This window comes from Seriola dumerili, unplaced genomic scaffold (genome assembly GCF_002260705.1).
Source record: "Seriola dumerili isolate Sdu_G_001 unplaced genomic scaffold, Sdu_1.0 BDQW01000088.1, whole genome shotgun sequence".
NCBI classification, from domain to species: Eukaryota; Metazoa; Chordata; class Actinopteri; order Carangiformes; family Carangidae; genus Seriola; species Seriola dumerili.
This window is the reverse complement of record NW_019174343.1, coordinates 10,162,765-10,190,412: the sequence shown is the minus strand read 5'-3', so window position 1 is coordinate 10,190,412 and position 27,648 is coordinate 10,162,765. Positions and strand designations below refer to the sequence as shown.

Below are 27,648 nucleotides of genomic sequence, written 5' to 3'. Positions count from 1 at the left end.
TTTCCATTATTTTTGTTGCTTTTTGGGATAGTATCTCATAAGTTCCCCCTGACGAGGCCGAAACCATCTCAAGCAAGTTGCTTTGACGGGAAGATTGTGGTGGAGCAGTTAAGGGAGCAGATCTCCTGGTTGATGAAGAGGAGTGTACAGGTAGATGAACTAGCCCCAGATGTCCTGGCTGGTGGAGCCAGCATGGAGGGTGACTGCCTCCTTCCTGATTTGTACCAACTCCGTAGGTTTAGAAGCACAAGAATCGAGGTCAACGCAAGATCAGTGGTTTAGAAGAGGTGGCGCCTATATACATATAGGCGCCTATATACGCCTATATCAGTCATATCATACAATGAGCTGTAAGCTTGTTTACTGCAAACATATGCCTACCGTTTTATGTATGGGGTCAGAGAATTGGTGGTATTCAACAAAATGGACCAGCGATCCAAAATAATGTAATGAGTGCAAAAAGTTAGGGTAAAGTTGATTTTCAGTGGGATCGGTACTACTAGCAATTGTTCACATGAAACAAAAAAATATGGAGCTTTAATTATTAAATTGTGCATGTTTTTCAAATTATTCTTAATATACTAATCTGTCGTAGAGTAACTGGCACATTTATTATAACTAAGACTTCCACACAAACCTCCTCAACAATCGTCTTCAGCCGCAGTTCCAACATCATTTCACTTCTCACTGCTACAGAGGGCATCGAAGAAAAGCAGCAGCACGATCACATTTATAGATAAGGTTTGAAAGTCTGTTACACCTTCCAGTCCCCAATTTAAACCAGTCTCACCAGTTTTACTCAGCCACAAAGGTAAACTACAGAGAACCTGGAGGTATATTCCACATGCAGGTGTCTGGTTACCTTTGCCTTGTGGATCTGGGGTCATATGAATCGTTTATTTTTATATCCACATGTGGCTTTTAGGAATCAGATTGTGTACATTTGGGATAACTGTTTCAAGGTATTTAAACAGCTGGAACCAAGAAAAACTAGCAAACATTTACAAACACAATTCTACAACTAATCTACAGTTCACCAGTGAATCAATGGACATGTGAAATAGTCCGCAACATGGTCGGCCCAGCAGTTAGACAGACCAATGACTGAGCCAAACCTGCTTCGATTTGAAAATTTAATACTATTTCTAAATGTAACATGAAACTGCCAATAATCAGCTTGTCAGCAGACTGGAAATTCTGCTGGACTGGACATATGAATGTTTTGAAGCACACTGTATATTAGATGCCACTTCTTGAATTGGCTAAATCACCTTAATTATGTTGTAGACTGATGACAGGTGGATGCTTCTGCTCTGTTTCATTGTTTTAACTTGTTTCCATTTAAACTGCAGTTTTATAAACATTTCCCATCAGTGTGTCAGTACTCTAAGCCTTAGCATAACTAAGTAGAACGAAGGAAGACACTTCCCCAAAGTGCTCATTAGAACAATGCCCACATTATGATTAATCTTGATCTTAAGCTTAATCCAACATACTTATTTTTTTTCAGATGCAATTACTCCACTTCTTACTGATAACATCTGTTCATAACAATGCCACCAAAAACACAATAAAAAAAACAAAAAAGAAACACACACACAATAACACAGATATTAACAACCTTGCCAAATGACTGGAAGGGAAACTGTAAAGGACACAGAAGAGATGACAAACATTTTCCAGGTAAAACTTGTGATTTTTTTTATTGAAATGTCTCGTACATTTTCAGCTGGGAAGGATCAGATTTCACTCAAATTTACTTGATTTTCAGTGGTTTCTCATATCTAAACAGTGCCGGGGTATTTTTTTTTACTTTGTCACTTGATCATTAAGACTCTTAGCAACCCTCCTCTCCCATTCATTCCACTATAATGACCTACTTGAGGGTAATTCATGTTGTTCAGACCCAACAGAAATCTCTGGAAGGCTGAGAGGAGGTCACAGGTGACGGACAACACTTGGCCTCCGAAGTAAATTTGTCAGAGTGACCCTTTGTGACTCTAAATTCTGGGAAATTGACCATCGCACAGGAAAACAGAACACACAAACCAAAACACTGAACGTGTAGCTCACAGCTATGGTAAGTGTAAATCTTGAGGAGAGCCTAAACTCTTGTGGACATTTTTTTTTATCCACTGTTGTGACACCTCCAAGATACAAGTGCTGATTTACTGTCCAAAATAACTTGAGTGAGTTTGTAATTAGGGTAAATTGATTTTGACAGCCGACCAAAACAGCCAGTCTACTGCAGAGACTGACTATTTGACAGAATGCCACCACCAATATCTATGTGAAATAGACCTGGTAAATATGAACTTAAATCTCTATTTTGGGGAAAAAGTTGTCCACACTAGCTGAATATATTATACTAGACTGCTGAGAAGGGGTTCACCACCACAAAAGTGTAATCAACACCATTGTTGACATTTCTCAGGGGCACAGTGACTAAGTTCCCCTTCACATCCCCAAACATAAGGGTGTTTACTTTTTTCAGCGAATGAAACACGTATTCCAGTATTAATGTCTCCTAAAATTAAGCCCCAATCAGAAATTTTACTCCATGGATGCTGTCCCAGAAAAAGTCTTTAATTTTTGTAAAACATACTAACACAGGTTTGTAAACAAAATTTTCCCTTGTTGAAATAAAGATTTTATATAGAAGCCATTCATCCATCCATCAAACTAAATCGGTATCAATGTTGAGAGAAAAAAAAAAAAGTTACTCTGAAACCTTTCACTGCTCTGCAGAACTCAAACTGAGAATTAAATACATTTAACACTGTAATACAGATTAGTCCTCTGGTGGATGACGAGTTTTTGCTTCTTTCTAAAACAGAAACACAGACTGTTTGCCGCAGGATAAAGCTGAAGAGGTGGCCGCAGTCCTTTCCAGGGTTAAGAGATGAACCATTCTGGAAAACAAGGATCATCTACATCTCTTCAATTAAGATCAGGTACTGTTACTCCAGCCAGGTTGATCCTGAGTGCTCTGGCTGGTCCAACACTATAGCAGCTTTTTTTTGTTGTTTTTCATATTTCTCACTTTTTTTCCCCACGTTTTTTTTTTCCTTTCACCTGTCACTCCACATAATGCACAACCATACAAACACATACACTCATACAATTTGTAACACTCCTTCCAGACTTAACAACCCCTCCTTCCTCAACCGCTCAGACATGCGCGCGCACACACACTCACTCTCTCACACAGACACACACACAGACACATACAGACACACATACGCAACCTGTTTCCAGGCAGTTGTAGTTCCTTTGTGTATAGCCTGTGGCCTCTAAGGGTCGGCCCAACTCGACATATCCGAGTGTAAACACCTTAAGGCACCCATAATGCACCGTGAACATTAAACACTGTTGGTGCAGGGAATACTGCCCCCCCACTGATGGGGGATCATACTCCATTAATTCACCCCACCCTCACCACCCCTCGTGGTCATTACAACTAAATTTACAATCCATGCACACATACTGTTGTTGCTTCTCAGTCAGCTCAAGTGATTTCTACTTCCTGTCTCATTTCCTTCCTCCTCAGCCTCAAACTCAGCAATGACAGCAATTTCTTGAAGCAGTGTTATCCAGTACAGTTTCATGGGAAGAGAGAGGAAGTGAGCCAGGAGAGACATCATTGCCAAATGAGATGACATAATGGATCTTGCGTGCAAAATGGCTTCACAAAGTCAAAACACATAAGGCCGCTGTAATTTTTTTTGCATTGTTTTCAAGAAAAGTTAAACAATATATCATCTGCCGACTCCTCTTTTGTACTATGAGTCCCAAAATAAATAGATCTCCCTCTTTTTTTTTTTTTTTTTACTTAAATACATGTTAATATTTTCTCTGATGCTCAAAAATACTTTTTTTGTTCTTTTTTTGCCTCAAGATAAATCCTTCAAAAGTTAGAAGAGTTGAAGTTTTTCCCCAAACCCCATCACACATGCAGGCAGCTCCGACCACTGGTACAGTGGCATGAAATTCCACAGGAGCTCATTGAGAAAGCGAAAGATGGGGGTAAAAGTCAAAGTGAGATTTTCAAGATTGCAGGCAACAATGAAGCCTGTGGAATCAAAGACTGGAAAAAGGAGGAAGGAATGAAGAAGGATGAAGGGAGAGGGAAAAGGGAAGGAAAAGGAAAGGAAAGGGGAGAGGGGCTGTTGTGGAGGCAGTAACTTAAGGGGTGTTAATAAATAAGAGCCAGTTGGACACCCCCTACTGGTTTGACACTCCGTTCTCAATACTGATTAGTGAAGATGTGTGCTGTGCTCTCAGCACCAGGCCTGGGCTCTGCGCTGGTCAAAATCAGCTATTAGCCGCTTGATGTGGGCCAACTTGTTGTGCAGGTACTCGCAGCGCTGTTTCTCCTCATGGTAGTTGGGGCTGTGCTGTAAAACAAACATGGACAAAATATGAGACTGCAGCTTTTACCCCAGACAGCAGCTCCTGCTGTGGTTGACAAAAACAAAATCTAACCGCAAACAGACAGAAGTCTAACTACTTACTTGTTTCATCTTTTTGTACTCTTTCAAGACTTCTTCTTGCACCTTCTGTGAAATTTTAAATAAAAATTGAGTTAAATAGTTCTGCATGTTTAGTACAAATGTGCATCATTTATAAACATTACAAATTATAAATAACACTACTCTGCATTTACTAATTTTCAAACAGGAAAAGGTGTTGATCCACTTATATTCAACTTGCACAGAAACCAAAACACTAAAGCTCTGTGTTGTAACTTGGCACAATAGCAGCAGCCTGAACAGAAGCACAGAATCTCTGATGACATTTAACACTTAACAACTGTGTGCTGCCTGGTGGCTGCAGATCTCACTGGATCGAGGAACAGATGTTGAGTGGTAGCAGCACTAATAATTTTTGTTTATTATAAAAAAGAATGTCCTTCAGTTCCTGCTCCTGTGTGGCACCACAATGTGACACCAGTGCACTAACAGGCAATTCTGAATAGTCTTCAGCCAAGCGCTTCAGGACATTCTATACAAGTCAATTACAACACTGGTCAAAGTATGAAAAGTAAAAAAAGAAGTCAAATACTACATGTCTACACTATGTATCATTATCATCTACAATCTTATTTGAGGGCTCATGACAATCTGTCGTCTTATGATGACAAAGCCACCACAAATGTTTGATTAAGATCATACAGTCTAGTGAATTAAGGTGTTTCAATATGACCTGGTACTCTTTGGTGCCAGGTGCCAGCTTCCGGCACTGGGTATCCAGCTGGGTAAAGCGGCGGGTGATGCTCTCTACACGGGCGTGCAGCAGGCGGTACTCATCATACTCTGCATTAAAGTCATCCTTGTAGCTTTGTCGCTGGTCCAAGGACACCAACGGCATGTACTTCCTGTAAACACAGAAAAGGAGATTAGACCCCATAAAAAAAACATGTTCCACAGTTAGAATTCAGAAATCTCTGTTCAGTCAATAGGCAGAAATCAGCACTCCAAAAGGAGCAAACCTTTCCCCAATGATATTTAGACAAAGTTGGGAACTTTCCCTGCACTTATTATCAATGACGTGGAGAGTACAAAACAGTCCAATACAGTGATGACAGAAGAATACCAGAGTGCACAAATGTAACATTTCTGTGATTGCTGCACTTCCTGTGTCCTAATTCTCAAATCTGTGCTTGTTCTTAACATCCTGTTCAATGAAAATCAAACATTTCAAAATTTGTGTTTTCATAATGTGATGCAGAGAAGAAATGGAAAATCTGAATAGTTAAGTAGGCCAGAATTACTCACACTACATAGTCAGGCATCTCAATTGTGGAGGAGAATTCAGTGGACTGGACCGGCTTCTCTTTGTCTGAAGAGTCTGAGAAGAAAGAGCCACGTGTTAGAACGTAAACACCGCACTATAATCCATAATACACAGTATCAATACTTATAATTATTATACAGATTATCAACACTCTGTCACTCACTGGACAACCGTATTTAGCTGCATAATTAACAGTCAAAATGGACAATGTATTATTTATAGTAGCTTATCTATCCGGTTTTGCCTGTGGGTGTAAATATGCAGGTTCATTTTCTTCCAAAGAATTTCTGGTATATTAGACATTGCACCACAGGTGTAGTCAAATCCATCAGGAGCAGACAGACGGTATGATCTTCAAAAAGGGCAGCATGAAAAAGAGGACGCCCACGACGCAGTTCTCAGGAAAAAAAAGGGGACAGACTACAAAAACAGACTGAGAGGAAGCAGAGCATCTCAAACTACAACCACAACATTTATAATGTCAGCTCAACCAAATATAAACACTGCAGAGTAAAGAAGAACTCAGATCAATGCCTCAACATGTTCAGGCAAAGACTGTGCAGACAAACACTGAAACATGGTGAGCAACAATCCAAAGTCTGAAAGATAAACTGACTGGAAAGTCAGTCACAACACATGCAAGTGCTGCTTGAATTATATCCTTTTTACTGGAAAATTATTGCGTATAAGTGGGTATTGTAAATGCAGGGGAATAGGTGCTGCAGTTCTCTCCCGGCAGAAGGTGTAGCTGTGGTGTTTCTGGTTCAACCACACCATGCTGGGCAGGTGACAGGTCTGTTTACAGTGTTTGTGCTCTGAAGACATCACAGCATGGTAAAGGGATGAAAAGTAGCGCGTTCGCTTGCGCGTCATGTTTATATCACTGCCGGTCGGAGCCGGAGCCAATAAGCACCCATGACTACTCATGACTCATTTGACCTGGGAGCGAATGCTGATTGCACCCTTTCAAATTGACGACAAAAGTCCTACGTCACCACGTTTTCTGACCAGTGTAAAACAGGCTGTAGTTAGTCTAGTTTCTCTCTCTCTGAGTTGTTAAAGTTGGATATCAGCTGGTTTACATGTATTTTGCTGGTGCAAAGGAGGAGGTAAATCAACATCAGCCTTTTATAGTGTCCAAGTATCCTCGTCATTTAAAATCCTGATTTGATTTTTCCACAAAATTGCAGGTGAAGGCAGCACTCTCACAAGGTTTTTCTTAACAACATTAAAGTTCCTTAATCAATTTATGGCCAGCAGGGAGCAGAACTCTTTAAAACATTACATTAACTCATTTGGCAGATGCTTTCCTCCAAAGTGACTTGTGAGGGACATCACTAAGCTTCAGTGTAGAAGGAGACCTTGGGTTAGGTAATAAGTACTACGTCTATTCAGTAAGTGCAAGGAAATCAGTTAAATAAGTCCACAGGAAGTGCATAGTAACTGCTACTTAGGCATGTTAGGGTGTTAGGAGAGGACACTCTCTCAGAGGAGATAAGTCTTCAAGAGATTCTTGAAGATGGAGAGGGACGCCCCTGCTCTTATAGGATTGGGTAGCTTGTTCCACCGTCAGGGAACCGCAGATGAGAACAGTCAGGACTGAGATTGTCTTGTATGCAGGGATGGCAATGCCAGACAACATTCCATGGAGTAACGCATAATTGAGTTCAAGCAGATGGATGCAGAATTCACTCTGAAGGCAAAACTTAGTGACTTGTATTTGATTCAAGTGGCCATGGGTAGCCAGTGTAGGCCAATGAGTAGCAAAGTGACATGTGCCCTTTTAGGCTGATCGAAGATCAGATGGGCTGCTGCATTCTGGACCATCTATAAAGGTTTCACTGTGCGTGATGGGAGGCCCGCCAGAAGAGCATTGCAGTAGCCCAGGTGAAAGATAACCACGACTTGGACCAAAACTTGGCGGCATACAGAGTCAGGCCTGATTTCTCTTATCTTGTTTAGTTCAAAGCGGAACGACCGGCAGACAGATGCAATGTGGTCAGAGAAAACAGAATGACAGAACGTTAATTATCAAGCTGACAGAGAAATACAGTCAACCCACAGACCTTTCACAGCAGACATTCGGATTCGTTATAGTAGGAAAACCACAGGTGTTGCTTAAAACAAACAGCAGCTTTGTTTTAATCAAGTGTCCCAATAAGACATGACAGTGAGCCAGCATGAACAATACCAGGACCATGAAATAGAAGCAGCTAAATGGAATTCAGTAATTATTCATGTCATTATGTACACCTCCAACACACAAATCTAACACCTTCTTTTTTTGTGTGGTTTTGTCCAAACCAATTCCCACAAAAACATCTAGATTTCGAAAAAGCTGGTATGATCATTAAGTCTTGAGATGTAAGGTTTAATGATGCAGATGATTAACAAGACAGAAACACACCTTGATCTTTGTGAGGATTTTTGTTGATAACTTCTCTCTTCTCTTCCTCAGCACTGCGCCTCTTTTTGGCTTTACGACTCTCCTCAGCCCGCTCTGCCACACTGGGAGGACTGCTGCTGCTTTTTTCGGTCCGTTTCCCTTTCTCCTTCTCTCGATCCTTGTCTTTGTGCTTCTTGGATTTCTTTTTGACCTTCTTGTTGGTACTGCTGGACAAAGGAGGGCTGGTGATGACAGTGGAGGTAACTGTGAGTGAGGTGCGAGGAGGAGGAGGAGGAGGAGGGGGAGGAGGAGGGGGAGGGCTGGGGGAGGAGGCTGGTCTGGGAATTGGGACTGGGTGCCGAAAGCGGTCCTGCAGGGTCCTATCTGAGGAGAAGGGACTGGGTGAAGGGTCTCTGCAGGAGGAACTCTGGTCAATGGGCAGGTCCTGAGTGCCGCAGCCCTCCGGGGTGCTGGGTGAGTTGGAGTTGGAGGCCGGGCTGGGCTGCTGGTGAGAGGGTGCAGGAGGGTGGGAAGAAATGGGGAGATGGGTGGGAGGGCCCGAGGTGACGTTGGAGGGTAGGGACGAGCGTTTAGAGCTGGGACTGCCCTCGTCCTCATGGCGGTCAGAGGAGGAGGAGGAGGATGAAGATGCGGCTGGCCCTCGATTGCTGAGGTGTGAGATGCGGGCTTTCTTAGGCGCCAATGGATCTATGAAGTCAAAGTCTGGCTGGCGCTTCTGTAGAAAACACCAAGAATTGAGGTGAAAATTGCATACTTGACTGTGGGTGTGTGTTTTAGAGTGTACTTGTTCATATACCTGGGGCGATGTGGGCACACTGTCTTTGGGAGAAGTGTTTGATGAGAGTGTCTCAGCAGGAAGACCTAATTTGCTGTTAAAGAAAGGAAAGAATGGTGTCAGTGGGGAGCTGCAATAGACAAAAGAAAGGGCACATTAGGGGCCAGCGCTCAGCTATCATTACAATAGGACCTGCTGAGGAAGTCATACTTTTATTAAAGCAATTGTGAGCAATTCCAGAGTGTCCTTATTTTAAACTCACTGTTCATGTAGGACACAGAAGTTATTATTTTCAGTCATATACACCTTCCTTCTAGCGGCCCGCAGCAGCAGCTTGATGTGTGCAGACAAAGGCAAAAAAGACTGCAAGCTAGCAAATGTGTATGTGCATAATGTATGATTTAAAATGCTGAAAATCCGCTTTGCGAATGTGTTATGAGGAAAGAAATGCCTTCAACACATTTGAGACTTACCACACAAGAAATTGTGTGAAAACTGCATCAAACTGTATAGTTTCTAGTTAATATTTGGGAAAAAGATATTATTTTAGTGTAAAAACTAGAATTACTGCCTTGCGGGCGTATGCCTCTATCATCATATTTCCTGCAACTTGGCTGGTTGGCAATCTCCCCTTCTGTTCCTGAGTTACAGTGTTGAATAATGGCCAGAAAAGTGTTTTTGCAGAACATTATCTTGTCACAGTGAAGTTGACCTTTGACCGTTTGGATATAAAATGTCATCACTTCATCATTTTAACCTATTAGACATTTGTGTCAAATTATGTCATAATTCTTGAGTTATGGTCAAAAATGTGCTTTGTGAGGTGACAGTGACCCTTGGCCATGAAATTCTAATCTATTAATAAAGTGAATTCATTCAAGTGAATGTTTGATACACAAGTTCATGTACTGGAATCAGTATCAGGAAAGAAAAAATGGTATCAGAACATCTCTAATATGGTCACCTTTATCCAAGTTTTTTTACAATTAGAGATGCCCCGACTGATCGGCCGCTGATCATGATCGGCCGACTTTCATTCAAAATACATGATCGGTAGATCGGAATTAATAGTTCTAGTCACAGATCACCTTAAAACTGGTCACCTGTGGTTAATACTCTGGTCTCTGGCTGAGAAAAGCACTGTGTGCTGTGTAGTCTAGTCCCGCCTCCCACCTTGTTCACTGCGTTTGCGCGCGACAGGCCACCAAAACAAAACATGTCGGCCGTGTAACTTTTATAAAAAGTGTGTGAGACTCACTCATAGATGATCGGTATCGGTGGCAAAAAAACCATGACCCTGACATCCCTAGTTACAATGTGCTTTGGTGGTAACAGATTTTCAATGCAGAAGAAAAATAATGAACAAAGCCTCCTCCTCTTAAAATCCCTCCTGCAGTATAAACCTTTTCCACTGTCCTTCCATTAGCTGGCACTCTATACAGCAATACAGTCCAAATCCAAATTGGTCTATTCTCAAGAGTTATAAGGTAGGGTTGTGAGAAAAAAAACAAAAAATCATCATCTTCAACCCTTAGGGGGCAGAATATCACTTTAAACTTGTGCAAATATTTAATAGTACTATATAGCAAACAATTAAAATGCTTTATTAGTTGAACTAAATAAGGCTGTATGAGTGTCATTAAAATGCTTAATTGGTGGTTTCTGTACCGAGTAAGGATCCGGTCAACCTGGGTCCTCTCATCTTCAGTGTAGCCAGGCCAGTCTCGCTGGACATCACGGTAAATAAAGTCCTTCAGTGAGTATGTGTTGTCTTTGGGGTTCAGGTTTGCTACCTGTCTCACACACACACACACACACACACACACACACACACACACACACACACACACACACACACACACACACACAAGTTAAACTATGACAGCATGTCAAACATAAAACATGAATAGCAACTTCATATTCTCTGTGGTGGCCAAACATCTGTGCATGCAAATCATGTTTAACGTGACTTTTCAAAGTGAATGAAGCGTTTATACTGTGAACTGGATTTCGGTTTTTGGGCAGTTGTGTGTACCTCGATCTTGAAGAACGCAGGTACACGTGTCAAAAGCCCAAATATCAGCTTTTGCGAAAACTAAGCTTGTTACTGCTGGATTTTTTGGTATAAGAGAGAATATGTAAATGCGAATCACTGGGACACTTCCCCTCTAAGTTACTGTGTCAATATACTACGTTGTTCAAAAAAAGCCACAAACACGACACAAGGTGCCTTACAGTACCTGTTGCAAGGTACTCCCCAGTGAGTTCCGGTCTTTCTGGTTGATACCGTCCCGCTGCAAACGGGCAAGCACTTCCAGCTTCTTGTAGGACCTCAGGGCCAGCAGGTGGATGATGCGGTCCCGGAACGGCCGCTGGGACACAGGGTTATTGGAAAGGCACTTACGAATAGTGTTGGCTGGGTTGATGGGTGTGGAGCGCTTGCGCTCTGGGACCACCTCTGGGGTTGATAGTGCAAGCTTACGGATTTGGACTTGCTTTCCTAGAGACAAAGGGTAAAGAAAATGTTAAACACCTCTTCTCTGCAGGGCAGTTAACCATCACAAACTGTTCTGCCATTTTGACAGATCATGGCAGGAATTTGCACAATAACGCTCCTGTGTCTTCAATTCACTTATTGAAATTGGTCTCATGTGCAGCTACAAACATAGAACTTAGAGTAGTTTGAAGAACTGATTTTAAAGTGTTTTGGTGACCAGAATGCAAGATGCCTCTGTTCTGTGTTGCTGAGCCATGTGCTGAGTCAGGATTCCTGCACATTTCTCTATACTGCTTCACGGCCATTATGAAATTCCAAAGCTCTTTAAGAGATTAAGGTTAAAGAGAGGAAGAGAAAGGAAAAACTCCCCCCTCCCTTCTCGGCAAAAAGCAGGACTAGGAGCAATGTGAGGTGGTGTAGGCTCACACAGTTTGTGTTGTTTAAAAGAGTAATAACAGATTGCAGCAGGTAAAAAGTTTAAGTACTTAGGTTTTGTCCTTCAGAAAGAGTCTGTACTAGAGAACATATAGAGCACAAGAGTATAGTAACTTAGAATATTAAATGCCAAGGCATTCCAAATGACAACGGTTATGCAGCTTTTATTAAAAGATACAGGCTACAGACAATGATAAAAACACAAGTTGTGCACCTGTGTTAGCCTGTGAAACAAGAAACTAAAGGCCCCTTTTGCATTAGTAAATATGGTGCTCACTCCAAACCAGCTGCCACAAGCTCCTGTCCCACCCCTTTTCTCGGCTGCTCCTCTCGTTTCCCAGTTTCTAACTGGGCCAGTGTATGCAAATATATCCCCAGAGCCCACAAAACATGCCTGAGGAGGTTTTAACTCACACTGAAAATTTTGTGAACTGAACTAGACTTTTGATTCTGGTTTGACCAAGGAAGTCTTTGACAAGGGCTTAGATCTAACAAACTAGTTCTGACTATAAAGATCTTTGAGTTGGCTTTGCATAATGCATAAAAAACAACTATAACAAGCGAATACTGTACATAACCAACTGATATTATTGACTGGTTGAGTGATTTTGCATGATATTCCGGGGGGAAACAAACACTAAACAGAATGCTTAAATGATACATTTACCATTGATAATAAATATATTGGCAATCTCAGTGATCACCTGTCTCCTGTTTCCAGAGTTGAGAGTGTTTTCTTTCTGCTTTAGTACATATCCAAATATTGTTAAATTTCAGTTTCATGTCTTGTATTTTCTCACTCACATTTCTCTCATTAATTGGCTTTTTGAGAATGTTGGCTTCATAACTGTCCTTTAAACATTAATATTGACTGTAATTTAAAAGTTGACATCAAAAGAATTTTACATTTCCAGCCATAATATTCACACTGAAGAAAAACAGTGCCTGCTTGCATATGCCGATAAACCCCACTGTGACAGTCCCCGACCAGCTGAAAGATACAACATCAAGAGCAGTGAATTTTTGAGGCCATATGAAATAAATGTTATTTGATTAGGATTCTTTCTTCAGTTGTAGACTCTTAGAAATTGTAGTTAGAATAAAGGGTTAGGGTTGGTTTTGTAATTTGTCCATTAAGTGAAGATTGTTAACTAAAATGAGATTTAATCCAGGTTTAAGCACAACTGCCCTATTTAATTCACCGACCAAAATAAATAAAGGACCTGTATGCCACAGTCGGACTGGCTAAAAACAACAACGAATATGTGTGTATTTGCAAAGAGAGAAGGGACGTGAGGTCCGATCACAAGTGGTCGCTCGAGATGCATGGGGAGACGCATTTTAACGCCAGGTGTGAATTGATTTACTTGGAGCTGTCCACTTCTGATTGGATCACGCGAGACAGGACCTGAACAGGGCCTTTGGCAGCCAAACCATTTCCATATCAGAGACTAAGTGACACTACTCGTTCTTTGTGGTTTCCTTCACTGGCATACATTTTTTCACCTTTACTTTATTTGGTCTCCACCATATTATCTTGGTCTGAAACTAAAAAAAGCTCAGTGACACAGTCATTCTGAGAGCAGGTATATAACTCAGCAACATACTGGCTTGTCTTTCCTGTCTGGCAGTTATGACATCTGAAGTCTTGAGCCTGAATTTGTTTTGTAATTGGGAGTTTGAACAAACTTCTGCTAAGACTAAAAAACACATGCTGAAAATAAGGGAGGAAGGAAGGAAAGGGAAAGAAAACATATGGCACGAGGTATTACATCCAGGGGTCGGTTCAACCGAATATTTGCTGTCATTGACTGAACTATGACGGAAAAATCTTAAAGCCGTCAGTCACTTTGACAGATTAGAACTCTGAGGCCAATCTACCGTAACGTTAAGTAATCCACACCAACTGTGTCAATAACCACATGTAGACCACCTGTTGTAGACTGTCTTGAAGTGGCACTGGTAATTTCAGTCTCCAATGTGGCAGCAGAGCATGGATTCAGCCTTTAGAAGAAAAGTAAAAACAGCCATGTCTGTCTGGGGCAAAGAAACAAAACCTAATAACCTATGCAGCAATCTCCCAATGTGTTTAATTACGCTCAAGTGAGCACCCAGCCTAGGTCCATGTGGATAAGGAGGACAGTCTGAGTTTAGGCTAGGCTACAGCAGGTCAACTGAGTTCAATTAATTTTAATTGTAAATGGTTTGTTCATATTTTTAACTATAATTGTCTAATTCTGTAAAACTGCATTTTTCATATTTACCTGTTTAGGCACAATAGCTGCAGTGTTTTAGTGCCATTCGCTGATACTGCAGGAAATAAATTAATTCACTCTGCTTTGTGTGGTGTTGACATGAAAACTGACTGACTGCATGGTCGGTATCTCTGTTCATCTCTCTGTGCTCTTATAAATGCATAATCAGTAAGTTTGGTCGGTATATTAAATTTTATTGTCATTGAGCAGTTTTTAAAAATTAAATAGGCAATGTTTCATTATGATTAAAACATGAAAATTAAAATGACGGGTAATAATAATTTATGACATAATTTTTGTTGAAAAACAAGAAAGTCTGATTACATCAGCAGTTTGTTTCATTGCACATCCCTTGCCCTACCTGCACTGAGTTGGATCAAACATATGAGTGAGGCTGGAGAGATTGATAAACCAAATTAGATTTGATTACTTTTTGCGTGTTGCTTGTTGACTCACGCACTGAGTGGCGCAGTGAACTAGAAACTGGTTTCAGCCCTTTATGTATAATTTCAGCTGGTTATATGTCAATAAAGCAGAAAAAGCTTCCTCTTCCACCTTAGGCCCTTATCAGTTAAACTCATAATCTGGAAAAGACTGAGACGGCATAATGGTTCAGTCATTCCCAATAATGGCTTTGAATGGAGTCAGGCTGTCAGCTTTCACCTATTCAGTCCCTAAAAAGGGGCCAAGTTTGAAAAGAGAGGATAGGTGCTGATAGAATGTAAATCCATGCTGCTGTGCTGGAATACAACCTGGCATCTGTTTGTGGCAGTTACAGATAAGGGAGACCTCACTGAGGGCCTTACCTCTGTACTGGCCCCCAGGTTTGATCACTTTGGTCCCACGTTCACGTGTGTCCTCCACGGCCTGGGTCATGCGTTCCCGGGTCACCTGGTAGGAGTCATTAGTGGCACACACTGTGACCTTGTCCTGTACCGTTGCCAACAATGCCAGATGTGAGGCCCCTGAGCTGTGGACAAAAAGGGAGTATGAGAAAGAAATGTCAGGCAGAGAGGGATTATGTTCTAGCAACGTGTGGTAAGACAGTAACAGTTGATTCAGCTGACCAGTGATTACCATTACCTCGACACATACTGCTGGATGCACTCAAAGCTTCCCTGAGGGTTGTCCTTGCCCACATTAGACAGGTAGAAATCAAAATTGTTGAAGGTGTCTGACGAGGAATTGGTCTTGGGAATTTTAATACGCTGTAAATTCACATAAAAATGGAGAATAACATAATTTACAGTATCTATTCACACATGGGTGTATGAGAACATTAACTGTGGAGAGCTGAATAATACACATTTATTTAAGACTATAAAACTGCCATATGCTAAATTCAAACCATAATCAAGTCTTACCTGGGGTTTCTCCATACAGTTCACTGTGTGTTTGGCACAGACTGTATAGAGGCAGTGTCTACATCTAAACTATGCAGATTGATGTGAACAACATGGAAGCTAGCATGAGACAGGAAGGTCTCTTGAGGTCTTAGCAGCTAAGAGGAGGCTGTATGTGAGTCACGTGAATCATGGACTACAAGCAGTTAGGGCTGGACAATGAATCAATATATTATCAAAATGGCAATCTGGTCAGGTGGCAGGTGCAATATCCAAATCACAGGAGCTGAAATTTTTTTGATGAAGGTAAAATGTATTGCTAAATTGTAAATCATATCACAATTGCAATAACTGTCAATTGCTAATAATTGCAGTATGATTTTCTTTGCATATCATTCAGGTCTTCACGCAGTGCAAAACAGTGTAGAGCTGAACTACATGCAAAAAAAAAAAAAAAAATCATCATCAAATCATATTGCGATAGGAGTCATGATTTTAATGAGAATATTTGAATTCCATTTTTCCTGAAAAACATAAAAATGATGATGTGATTTTTGCTGGGCTCTTTACAAAACATGCCTGTTCCCTTACAGCTGGAGAATATCATGAAGTAAATGGTCATATTGTGATTTTGATAATATTTCGATTAATTGTTCACCCCTAGTTCATACACTTCAGATGAGGTCCGAAATTGGTTTATGCCTCTCTGAACAGTTCAGCTGCTAATTTGCATAGAGGACACAGCTTATATGACAAATTCTGAATTAATTACCACATCAAAACTAAAAATCAAAATCTACTACATGTGCATTATGCACATCCTGTTCCAAAAAAAAAAAAAAAAAGAAAGGTCTTCTTTCTCTTTCGACTCATCTATACAAAGATTTTTTTTGAAACAATATAAAACTTGTTCCAATACAATGGAAGGTAAAATGTCTGAACACACAAAGATGCAAAAAATCTTGTTTTTATTAAACTGCATAGTATATAAATTGCTGAATAAATGCAAAAATTTTTTTTTAAACGTTTAACCTTCTGCATGGCTATTTCTTATCTCAATAAATGCAAAACAAAATCACTAAATGAACGAATTAATAAGTAAATAACTTTTCTCTAATTGATGCAAACACAAATCGTATGTGGGAAAAACAATACTTACCCCTTGGAGTCCCTTGAATTGTATTGTTGGCCGTGAAGAAGGTACATTCTGAAAGTGAAAGAAAACAGTTCAATCTTAACATTGCTGTAAATGTAAAGGATTGTTGGCAGAGCAATGCTAGTTGGGTAGGTAAGAAAGAACAGCTACAAAAAAAACAAATTAAAAAACAGTGTTGTAAAACCTGTACAACATGTTACACTACTTGACTGACACTTCAGAATTCACAACATTTGGTTGTAGAAACAGCAGAGCCTTAGGGTCCCATCACACCAACCATACGTCGTGACTAGTACTGACAAAGGCTGACTGAGCAAACACTGCCTCATATATTCTGTTAAAAGTTGCACTTCAACATAGTGTAAAGACTAAAGCCGACAGGTAGCTGATGGCTGACATGCACATACCTTCTGTGTCCGTGAGAAAGAAAATGACTAGGCAGTGATCTGGTCAAAAAAGTGTCTGTAAATAGCAAAACAGTAAATAGCAAAACATGCTTAATTAAAGCCCAAGGTGATGTCAAATATTGTTTTGTCTGACATCTAGTCTAGAAAATAAATAAGTAACCGATTATAAAAAATGGTGACATTAATTTTCTGTCGATCGATTAAGTGATTAATCAACAAATGATTTCAGCTATAGCCTCATGCACCTTCAACTAGTGGAGGCCAACCTATCATGCTCAATGGGACAAATGAAACAATGAGGGCCAACTAGTGCCAGACCAGTGGTGCTGCAGAAACCAGAGGTAACTGTCGGTCACAAATACTTGATGACGGTCCACTAACAGCCAACATTGGGCTCAGTGTCTCAGAGCCCTTAAGTTTATAATCTACAGAGAGACCATGTGAGTCAGCTTTACCTGCACCTTAGGTAGTGAGGTAGGTAAAATTGTTTGCTTTTATCTGGCCACAAGTGGTGGAATTTGGACAACAGTCAAACACAGCAGATATTTTGAAGAGAGTATTTGTGAAATGTCTTCATCTTGTGTAGATTTGCAGGTTTGTGGTCGGTGGCTACTTGAAATGCAGTTGACAGCCACAATTATGCAGTGGCTGCTCTGGCGCAGTATAGGTTAGGACAGGAAAGCACAGGACTCCCAGCGTCTTCACACAAATGAAGGCAACTGAAGAACCAGTTGGCTAGAGCTTAGACTTCAGAAACATTGCGTGAACTGGTTTGAATGGAATGTGCATCTTACTGACAGCGTCTCTACATTCCTGGACATTAAAACATGATTGCTAACTCATACATGAAACCACTATGCAGATAATTCAGAATAAAATATATACACTTTTAATCAGAAAGAACTATGTCATGGTTGTTAAAGCTAAGCTACTCCACTCGCAACTCCCTCCCCCACTATCCATACACACACTCACACAGACACCAACCAGTCCACACACACACACACACACACACACACACACACACACACCCACACACACACACACACACACACACACACTTCTGATCACATTTCACATCACCACAGAAAGACAAAGATAGCCAGCTACCATAGTTCGATGACTGGTTGAGCTACAACACACATTACTGAGAGGGAGAGAGAAACAAACAGCAGGCAGTTTTGGCTGCTCAGTCAGCAAGAGATGGCAGGCTGCCGTTCAATGCAGCGTACAGACCAACATTACCACATCCAATAAGGTTGTAGCATGGGCTGTCACAAAAGAATTCCTTCAACTTAGTGATGACTCGGATTCGAAGTGGTCAAATCTGACTATATAATCATTTGAAATTGTTCTTTATAGCCACATTTCAAACAATGATTTTTCTTAAGGCAATCGCTGTAATATATAAGGCTGACAGAGAGCAAAACTTTCACATACAGGGGTGTGACTAGTGTGTGGCATACATAGGGCACACACTAGGTGCCATAAAAAAAATCAGTTGCACAAACCTCTGATCATTACAGCCCCATGCTAAGCTACAGTGCATCAGCCCTGAGTGGAGATCTGGGCCCAGTCACTGTGTTATGTAACAGCGTTGTTGTTGGCAGAGTTAAGGTCAGGTAACTTGGCTTTAGGCCTCCTCAACTCAAGACTGCAGAGACCTCTCCAGATTAGTTCACCTGTGTAGCACCTCAACAAGATTACACCATTTGTACAGTTCAAGATTAACAAGTTATATTTAATCTACACAGGTATGCAGTGTCCTATTTGCACACTAAGTTTCAAAAGCTGCTTTATGACTGGTGGTGTCAAGCTCTGGGGTGAAATGCAGTACATCTGATGAAGTGGAGTACATACAATACAAATGACGTGGGTAGCAAGGACAATTGCCCTATTATCTTAAAAAAAAAAATAGACTTTGTTGCTACCAGATACTATATGTTTGTAACTGCTGGCCTCTTTTCATCATGCAAAACTCAGCTATGTGTCAAACAAGCCCAAATTGAATATTTGTCCGTTGCTCACAGAGTTAGCTTACATCCTGTGTAGCTAGTGTGGCAGCTCGTCTGACGGCAACATTTTCATAATGAAGTTAAAAAAAACCGAGCTATAAAGTGATAAGATGGACTATGGGCTTCATATGCCTGCCAGATTGTGATGTTAGGTTTTAGGACTAGCCCCAACTTTGAACCATATGGTAGGCTAGCCAGTCACCGACCACCTTAATTTAACGCCACCAACTAGTAATGAAGTTACATTATCTTTAATTTGTCCGTAACGTTGTATTTCCACCCTGCCCCTGACACAAATACAAGCTCGTCGAATTTAAATTCAGGTTACTTAACTTAGCATTTATGTTGAACCCCCAGCTTATGAGACTGTATGAATCAGGTGACTAGTGTATTCGTCGATATGAAATTACCACTTTCCTAATTTGGTCAAAGTAACGTTAGTTTGGCAAGAAAAAAAATGGACTTGGCTGGCCAGCACAGCACAGCACTGCACAGGGGACTAACGTAGAGCTAACGTTGGCTAATCAGAGCGTCTAACTTTACCTACAGGTTTTCTAGGTTAAATAACTATTGTCAGTTCGTAAAACCTGGCCAGAATATAAGGGGAAAGGCTCATTTATCTTCTTCAGCTCTTTAATTTAATGACACAAAACTGATATAATAGAAAAACCAAGGAGAAACTCGCTCTGTCAACGGCTTAGCTAACTTTGTAGCTTTAGCTGTGCGTGGCAGTTGGGCTTCCCAGCTGAGACGAGCCTTGTCAGCCCGACAGTACAGGCTAATTTTAACTGAAATAAACGCCGGTTTCACTCACCATACAATTTTGGTAGCTCTCTATTGCTCTCAGTGCTGTCTCGGTCAATTTGACGTGCAATACGGTGACTCTGTCTGCGCTCTGTTGGCCACAATTTAATCCGTACCTCCCATCCTCGGAGAGCGCCGCCATCTTTACCAGCCCTCCACCATCGTCCCTCTGAGGCTGGAGCATTTAGCAGCCCAGACTCCCTGTGCTCACTGTGAGCCGGGGAGGGACTATAGCTGGTGCCTACAGGGCTGACTGTAGTGGATTGGTCTTGACTTGTTAGCTTGTTAGTTTTTCACTTTCCAGCAACAGTCAACTGGCAGTATAGCATACAATGGTGTGCTTTAGAAGATATGACTGTGCTTTAGAGGTACACCGTGCAGGTTTACTTCTTGCTGTGTATTTACAGAACCAAAACTACTTAATGCCAAACTTGGTGTGTAAAGGTGTTGCTAAAGGGACAATTTCCAGTAACTAGTTTCTCTTTCTCCGTGAGCCAATAGGCTCTCTCTCAGACACATAGTTGCCTCTCTCTCTCAGACACATAGTTACCTCTTAGCAAAACTGCCACTGCCTGCTCTGTTTTGCTGACATGGTAGAACTAATTCTGGCCTACTGAAACTGTTAAAGGTAGCTTTTGTAGACTCTACTGCTGCTAAATCCAGCTTCATTCACATACAGGCACTGTAATAATTATCAGCACAACATAAATATGTATACCATAAAAGTATGGAATACTTTGTCTATACACTGAAAACTTTTTGCACATAGTCTTTCTGTTTCTCAAAAATAAAATGACTGACACACACTGTGAGTTAGTAGTGCTCAATAGTGAAATCAAGTAATATGCTTTTGATTTTGTACTTTAACAACTTTTACACCTACACACACACCTATATCAACTAAACTGTTGGCCTATAATCATCTTTTATGTGGTTCCTTTAATGATGTGGGATATAATGTGACATCAGCATAATGGGCACAAGCGTGTCCCCCTGTGAGCTGCACCTCCACTATCTCCCAGTGTCAGTCCCCTTGACCCGGTGATTAGGGCAGCATGTTTTGGTGTGGCGTAGCCTCGGGCAGGGTGGGGAAAGGCCTGTGTGAATCCAGCAGATTACCATAGCTCTTCACCCCACCCATGGCCCTGATGAGTTTCTGTTTCTTGCTCTTTTCCTCTCTCCCTACACACACACACACACATACACATACACGGATGTAATATGTTTGAGACTTCTTGTACATTAACCCATTGACTAGTTGTTCCTGTTTTTGTATTTCCCATTAATTAAATTATAGATTAAATCACATGTGTGGAATGTAAAATATGAAACAACATTCATTAACATAATTAATTGTATCTTTCATCTGCTCTCCAACACGGATACCAAATGGTGACTGGGTTGGTAACTTGACCTCAGAGCATTGGATTTTCCCGTATTGTATTGTCCCCTTGGTTTAAATACATTCACATTTTAAATACTAGGTCTGTTTGACTCCAGAGGTACACTGTTCTTGTCTGACAGGTTGCCTGCTGTGCAAACAATTAAATAAAGCCTTTGGGGTGGATAGGACTCATTGATTTTAGAGCGCCTGTGTTTACAGAAGCCCAGAAGGTGTCACCTGATGGAAGCTTAGGAGGACAGTGTGAGGAATGGGTTAAAATTACACATCCTTTGTTTGAGGCTAAACTTTAAACACAGGAAGACTATGGATAAGTCACATCTTGCTAATTGTGTCACCCAAAACACTGACAATTATTTTTTTCTAAATGAAGCTAAATTAATTGTTTCATTTTTCAACGTGGAGGAAACGTTACACACTCATTTCTCAGTCACTGATCTTTTCCTTAATTACTTTACAGTTCTACAGAACTGTCTACAGAAATACAGAGCTTACAGTTCTGTGTGATACCAGGGATGTCCTTCTACCTTACAAGCTGTTCTGACTGACTACAGAGGTTAATCATTAATAGGTAGATTATTTGGCCAGGCTCCAGTTTTGGTGCTAATCAGAGGCACATGTTTTAGTGGCTGAAGCCTGGAGCCTACAATCAGTAACCATGATAAAGACGCTCCCCTTCAAAGGGTTAGGGTAACATTTAAATGTGCTTCCCATGTGATTCTTTACCACATTGCTAATGAAGTAAACCTCAATAAGTATGTGTTACCCACACCCACTAAAATCTTTTCAGAGTCCAGTCTTTATCATCAGGATAAATATTCAAAGGTTTATAATGCATTAATGTGAATGAAAAGCAGCACTGATGAACACCAACTGTTTATCATTTTAATTCAATTCAATTCAATTGTGTGTGTGTGTGTGTGTGTGTTTAGGTTACTCACTGCCCCTTACATGTGACATGTTGATATATATTGGGCAGCAAGATCTACCGTGTCTTCTCTTATGCCATTTAGTTCATTGGAAATTGAGATTAGGGAACTGAATTGGTTAAAATAAACGTTCCTTATTTCAATGAATGATTTACATATCTTTGAGTCATCCTCTGTCAAACTTTGCTGTTCTGTGTCTGGGTTTATACTCAGATGTTTCTGTTGGGTCAAGAAGCAATGATTGCAGTTATTCTATGATGGTTAAATATCTTGTTGCAGCTTTGTTTAAACAATAAGTATGTTTTAAAACATTGTGTACAAGGTAGATACAGACTGAACATTGTCAATTCAAGTTCAAAGCTACATCATTCTGTGGCACCTGGGTTGAAAAGTTAAATGCCTATGGCCTCACACTGTATAACCTATCATTGAATGATTGGGATATTAATTAAACTTATTAAATTATCTCTGCAGCTAGATATGAGATATATGTAGCAGATAAGACACCAATAATTTGAATAGTCAGAGATATGAATCGATTCAGTGTTAAAGTTCACCCTATTGTGTGACATATTTACAATGCTGTAACATCGCTTCATTATTATGCATAGTTAAACACAGGAAAAGTCAAGGGGAATTGAATTATTAACACCTACCAGCGACTCAGTAATTGCACCATCATCAAAAAGTCTCCTGCAGTTTAACTTATCTGTAAGTAACCTGTAATTGACGATAATAAGCAGGTACTGCAGTGGCACAGCGGCTCATTAGCCAGCACTCTTGCCTCACAGCAATGTCCTGAGGATATTCTCCAGATGCTTCAGCTTCCCCCTTCAGAACAGATACATGCAGGACAAGTGAGCTTAAGACTCCAAATAGCCTCTTGGTTTAAATGTTAATGATTTTTGTTATATATGCTTTCTGTGGATACAGATAAAGGACAAAATGTAAAATGTAAAATTGATTATGTTTTTCTCTATATGAACATTGTTACCAGGTAGCCCCCATGTTCATCAACTTACAATGTATACAAAGAGAGATTTCCAGGGAAAACTGGACTCACCTTGACTTCCTCCTCTTGTTTGCGCAGTCACAAATGATAACAGTAGCATATTGTTGCATATTGTTGAAAATCCATCCTACTATCCAGCTGTGGGCTATCAGAGCAGCCCATTATCATTAACCTCAATGTTTCATTAGCATCACCCAAACTTAATAAATTACACATCTGTTAGGTCATTAAAGTTGCTTTGTTAATGTAGTTACCCATAAATTAGAGCAAATATTCATCATCTGCATATTTTTGTGGATTAGCTAACATTACTGCAGTTGAACACATCACACTGTCTGCATGACACTGGATGGTTGAGGGCTGTCAATATGTTAAATTTTGTGTTCAAATTAAACATACAAAATTTACACCAGATACCAGACACGCTCACATGAGCAAAAACTAAAACACACCAGAGGAAAAAGCACGTGTTTGGGGCACAGGCAAAAATGTACTCCACCTTCACAAGGGAGGTTTATATTTGTTATTTTTCAACACATGAGAATTTGAGTGTTGATAATTATAATTACACATTATGTGTAGGCTATACATGTTAAGGATTTCTATACTGCCTCTTCCTCTGCCTTAGGTTATGCTGCTGTTGCCACTCTGCTCCTTGACCACCAGCAAACCACATGACAAGGATTAAACCAATAATTCTTTAAACTGAAGATTAGAGTATGAAAAGTGGTACTCAGCATGGATCAGGCAGCCCATGTAAAAATCTTTTATATATACAATGAGTAACAGAGGTATTCTTGACAAATCTACAGCAGATGTTTAGGAACATCTGCAGATGGCAGCTGCATTGTGCTATATGCATATGCACATATGTCAAGGCAGGGTGTTTTAAGACAGAGTGTATTGACAGTCTATTCGGAAATTCAGTTCAAGTTTGATTAGAGTTTAATAAGCTGAATTGGCATGTGAATACTGGTAATGAGTCTATGGAAACACAAGTATGTGGCAGTGATCATTTTGATTTTAGCAAAAGAAAAAAAAAAGAAAAAAAGAAAAGAAAATTCGCCTCGTAGGATTATCTGAAGTTCACCTTCAACTTCACTCAACGTGGCGATCTGGCCCTGAGGACAGATTCTGTCTGGCAGTGAGAAAAAGCCATCTGCTGCTGCTTAACCCTCCCATTAAAACACAGCACACAAGGAAGAGAAAGCAGTGTGTAAATGTGGAAGCATGTTTGTGTGTGTGTGTGTGTGTGTGTGTGTGTGTGTGTGTGTGTGTGTGTGTGTGTGTGTGTGTGTGTATGTGTGTGTGTGTGTGTGGGAGAAAGAGGAAGGCAGACTCACTGACAACATAACAACCACCGACATCAGGACATTTGGCTTTACCTTTTACTCCAAATCATAAATGGGCAAAACAGCAGTTTTTAATGGATAATCACTTCAACGCATCCTGAACCAGTTTCGCCTGCAGTTTCAAATCTACATTAGCTTTTGCTGGAGCTCGAACACAGTAGCTTCTACACATGTAGGAAACAGCATCTTGTTTTATCCATTTTTCTCCCACCTGGTATTTAAAGACCTTGAAACAGCAGCCCTTCCAGTTAATGATTGGCCACTGCGGGGAAAGTGTGCACTTACACTGTTGACTCTTATCGCTGCTGACCACAAAGCCACTGGAGCAGTATCTCCTCAGCTGACATTAATGGAGAGGACAGTGCTTCGTTTAAAGAGACAGGTCAATTCTGTTTTTGTCTGCTGTGGAAGAGATAGCAGGCACGCAGAGGTGCTGCTCACACAAATGGATCTTTAATTGAGAGCAGGTTGTGCGGTTTGCTTTTGCGTGACTGCAGGCTGCATTTATTGGCTAAGAGAAAATTTCTAAATTATTAATTGAAGAAAGATGGAATATGTGCTTTCACTTTATCCCCCCCCCCCTCCCCCATCTCCTGTTATGTTATTACATTAGTTGCTAATCTTTGACCAGAGACCCTCTGCAAAGGTAATTCAACACTAGAGACAGTAGCCCTTCATGTGGAAGTGAGATTTTTTACATTCATTCAACATTTGTTCCTCTCTCTCGTCTGCTTATCGTAAGCCTCACATTGCCTACCCAAGGAGACTAGTCTCTGTACAGGCACATCAGCGGCCAGGGCTGAGTCCCACCAGCTGTACTCTGGTGACAGCACACAGGTAGGCCTGTGGTCGATCAGGTAGCGATTCAGGTAGCTCTCCTCAAGGCCCCTTGCCACTACCCTATTGGCCTGGTCCTGCAGAATGAGCAAAGAGCAGGTGCGAGCCAGTCTGTACATCTCAGAAACCAACCCACCATACAACTCTGAGGTGTAGTAGTAGTCTCCTTCATCTTCATCCACAGAAGCAGACGAGACTTCTTCCACTTCATAGGGAAATGTATTTCGTGGCATCCCATAGAGCTCTGGGTGCAACGTGGCCACCAGGTCTCCGAGGATTTCCTCTCCCACAGGGGCCACAAACTCCTGGTCAATGTCAGCGCAGAAGATGTACTCAACCTCGCTGCTGATTGGGTCTTTGATGGCATCAGCGAGCAGGGCCATGCGGCGATGGGCCAGTCTGTCCCACCCAGGCAGCTCTGCGACAGGAACCACCTTCAGCTGTCGTTCAGGCCCCAACTCAATGGGGGGATCCAAAGAACGGGGACTGTCTGTGAGAATGTAGTAGGTGACCATCTGACCAGGGAGGAAGTAGATTTCAGCTGAGGTGAGGAAACGTCGGACAAACTGGCTGTAAGATCCCACCACGAGGGCCAGCAGACCTGCACGGATCCCCTGTTGCGCAAATTTAGCTCTGCGCCAGGCCGAGTTGCGGGTGTCACCCCACACTAAAGGCGCACCCCAAGGTGTCTCCACAGGAGTTTGTGGCACCGCTGCCTTCACAACCATCATGTCTGTCATGACCCCTCCTCGGTCCAAGGCGTGAAAGTTCGGGTGAGGTGACTTTACACTGGCAGCAGTTTTCCGTCCATGGAGGAAGTCTGAGGAAGCAAAACATGAGTTCAACACAAACTCTCTTTGGGAGAAATGGTAGGAAGTGATACTAATGTAGTTCAATCCAACTGATCACAACTGACCTTATTTTATCTTTCACCACCAATTTGTCACAATAAAGACAAAATACAAACAACAGAACTTTCTGAACATGACGGGATGGGAACTACTTAGCATGCACTTTAAACAACAAGTTTGTGTTTTATATTCTTATATTTTATTCTCAATTTCCCATGTGCATTTAATGTCCTAGCACAAAGTGTTAGAGTAGAATAAATTCTTTTGTGCACTTACATATGATAAGAGACAGGAGAAAACAGTACAGGACCAGTTGTATTCTGGTCACCCTGACAGTTCCTGTGTGAAGGACAAACACACACACATGCACATGCAAATTTAATGAAACCAGTACCAGATGCTGTACTCTTCCAGTAAGCACATGTTCTAAGCCCTGACAGGTGTAGGAAGCCATGATGGCACAATCTCTGAAGCATATTTGTAGCCCATGTAACTGGAAAATCACAGTGCATAAAGTCCTGTTCTTTCGAAGAAGTTTAGTATAAAAAAGCAAAAAAAAAAAAAAACAATATAAAAAACATGTGATTACAAAAATAAACAAAGTTGCAACTGGGATATACAACATAGTAAAACCATGTCATCTAACTGAGCAAAGAGAAATAGCAGAAGGTCTGATGGATGTTAGTGATTTATGAAGATAGATTACTATTGATCCAAAAGCTACCTATAACTGCATGAGACAGAAGCACAAATGAGTGAATACAGAAATTTATCTTCATATTCTCCAAACACATTCATGTGATGTGCATGCTCTTTCACCAGACAAGAGATTTAGGAGAAATTCACAAAGGGACTTGAAATAATCAAGGACCTATTTTGTCTTCCTGGACATATTTCGAAGACCAGATTGCTCATAGAAAACCCCTCTCGCTCTGTTTGCTCTTCATTCAGGCAGGCTCAATCTAAATCTCCATGTCTTAAAAGCAGCTGAGCTTTCACTGAGCACGTACAAGTACAGCAGTGACACATAAAAACAATGACAAGGGAGGGGAAACACAACCAGATATAGGACGAGCAGAAGAAGTGGAGCAGTGGCTGAGGTTATACTGACCTGTGGGCGTCTTGCAGAGTGGAAACAACGCCATACTGTGACCTGCTGATGGATAAACACACAAACCTTCGTCTGAGCTCACTATTTTTTGCGAGAAAAATCTCTGCCTCCCTCTCCTTGTTTCTCCTCTGCTCACTCTGTCTCGTCCTGGAAATGTGCTCTTTAACTCACTGTTTTCCGCAACTGATTACTTTCTTACCTTGCCCCCTCTCTCCTTTCTCTCTCTTTTCTCGCTGCTTTTAAAATATTTTCCTCTCACTTTTC

At 41.0% G+C, this 27,648-nt stretch overlaps 1 protein-coding gene and 1 pseudogene across 1 annotated transcript; both read right to left on the bottom strand.

Moving 5' to 3' along the window:
- Positions 1–1,684: 1,684 nt before the first annotated feature.
- ell2 (elongation factor for RNA polymerase II 2) lies at positions 1,685–20,074 on the bottom strand. Its single transcript, XM_022744772.1, has 12 exons — positions 19,901–20,074; positions 16,668–16,715; positions 15,249–15,373; positions 14,972–15,135; positions 11,219–11,478; positions 10,647–10,771; positions 9,000–9,072; positions 8,204–8,918; positions 5,778–5,850; positions 5,206–5,377; positions 4,515–4,559; positions 1,685–4,397 (listed from the first exon to the last, which is right to left on the bottom strand). Exons 1-12 carry the CDS (start codon positions 20,072–20,074, stop codon positions 4,281–4,283), a joined length of 2,091 nt encoding a protein of 696 aa, XP_022600493.1. The 3' UTR covers positions 1,685–4,280.
- Positions 20,075–25,206: 5,132 nt separating this feature from the next.
- Positions 25,207–26,609, bottom strand: LOC111221903 (annotated as a pseudogene).
- Between the last annotated feature and the right edge of the window lie 1,039 nt (positions 26,610–27,648).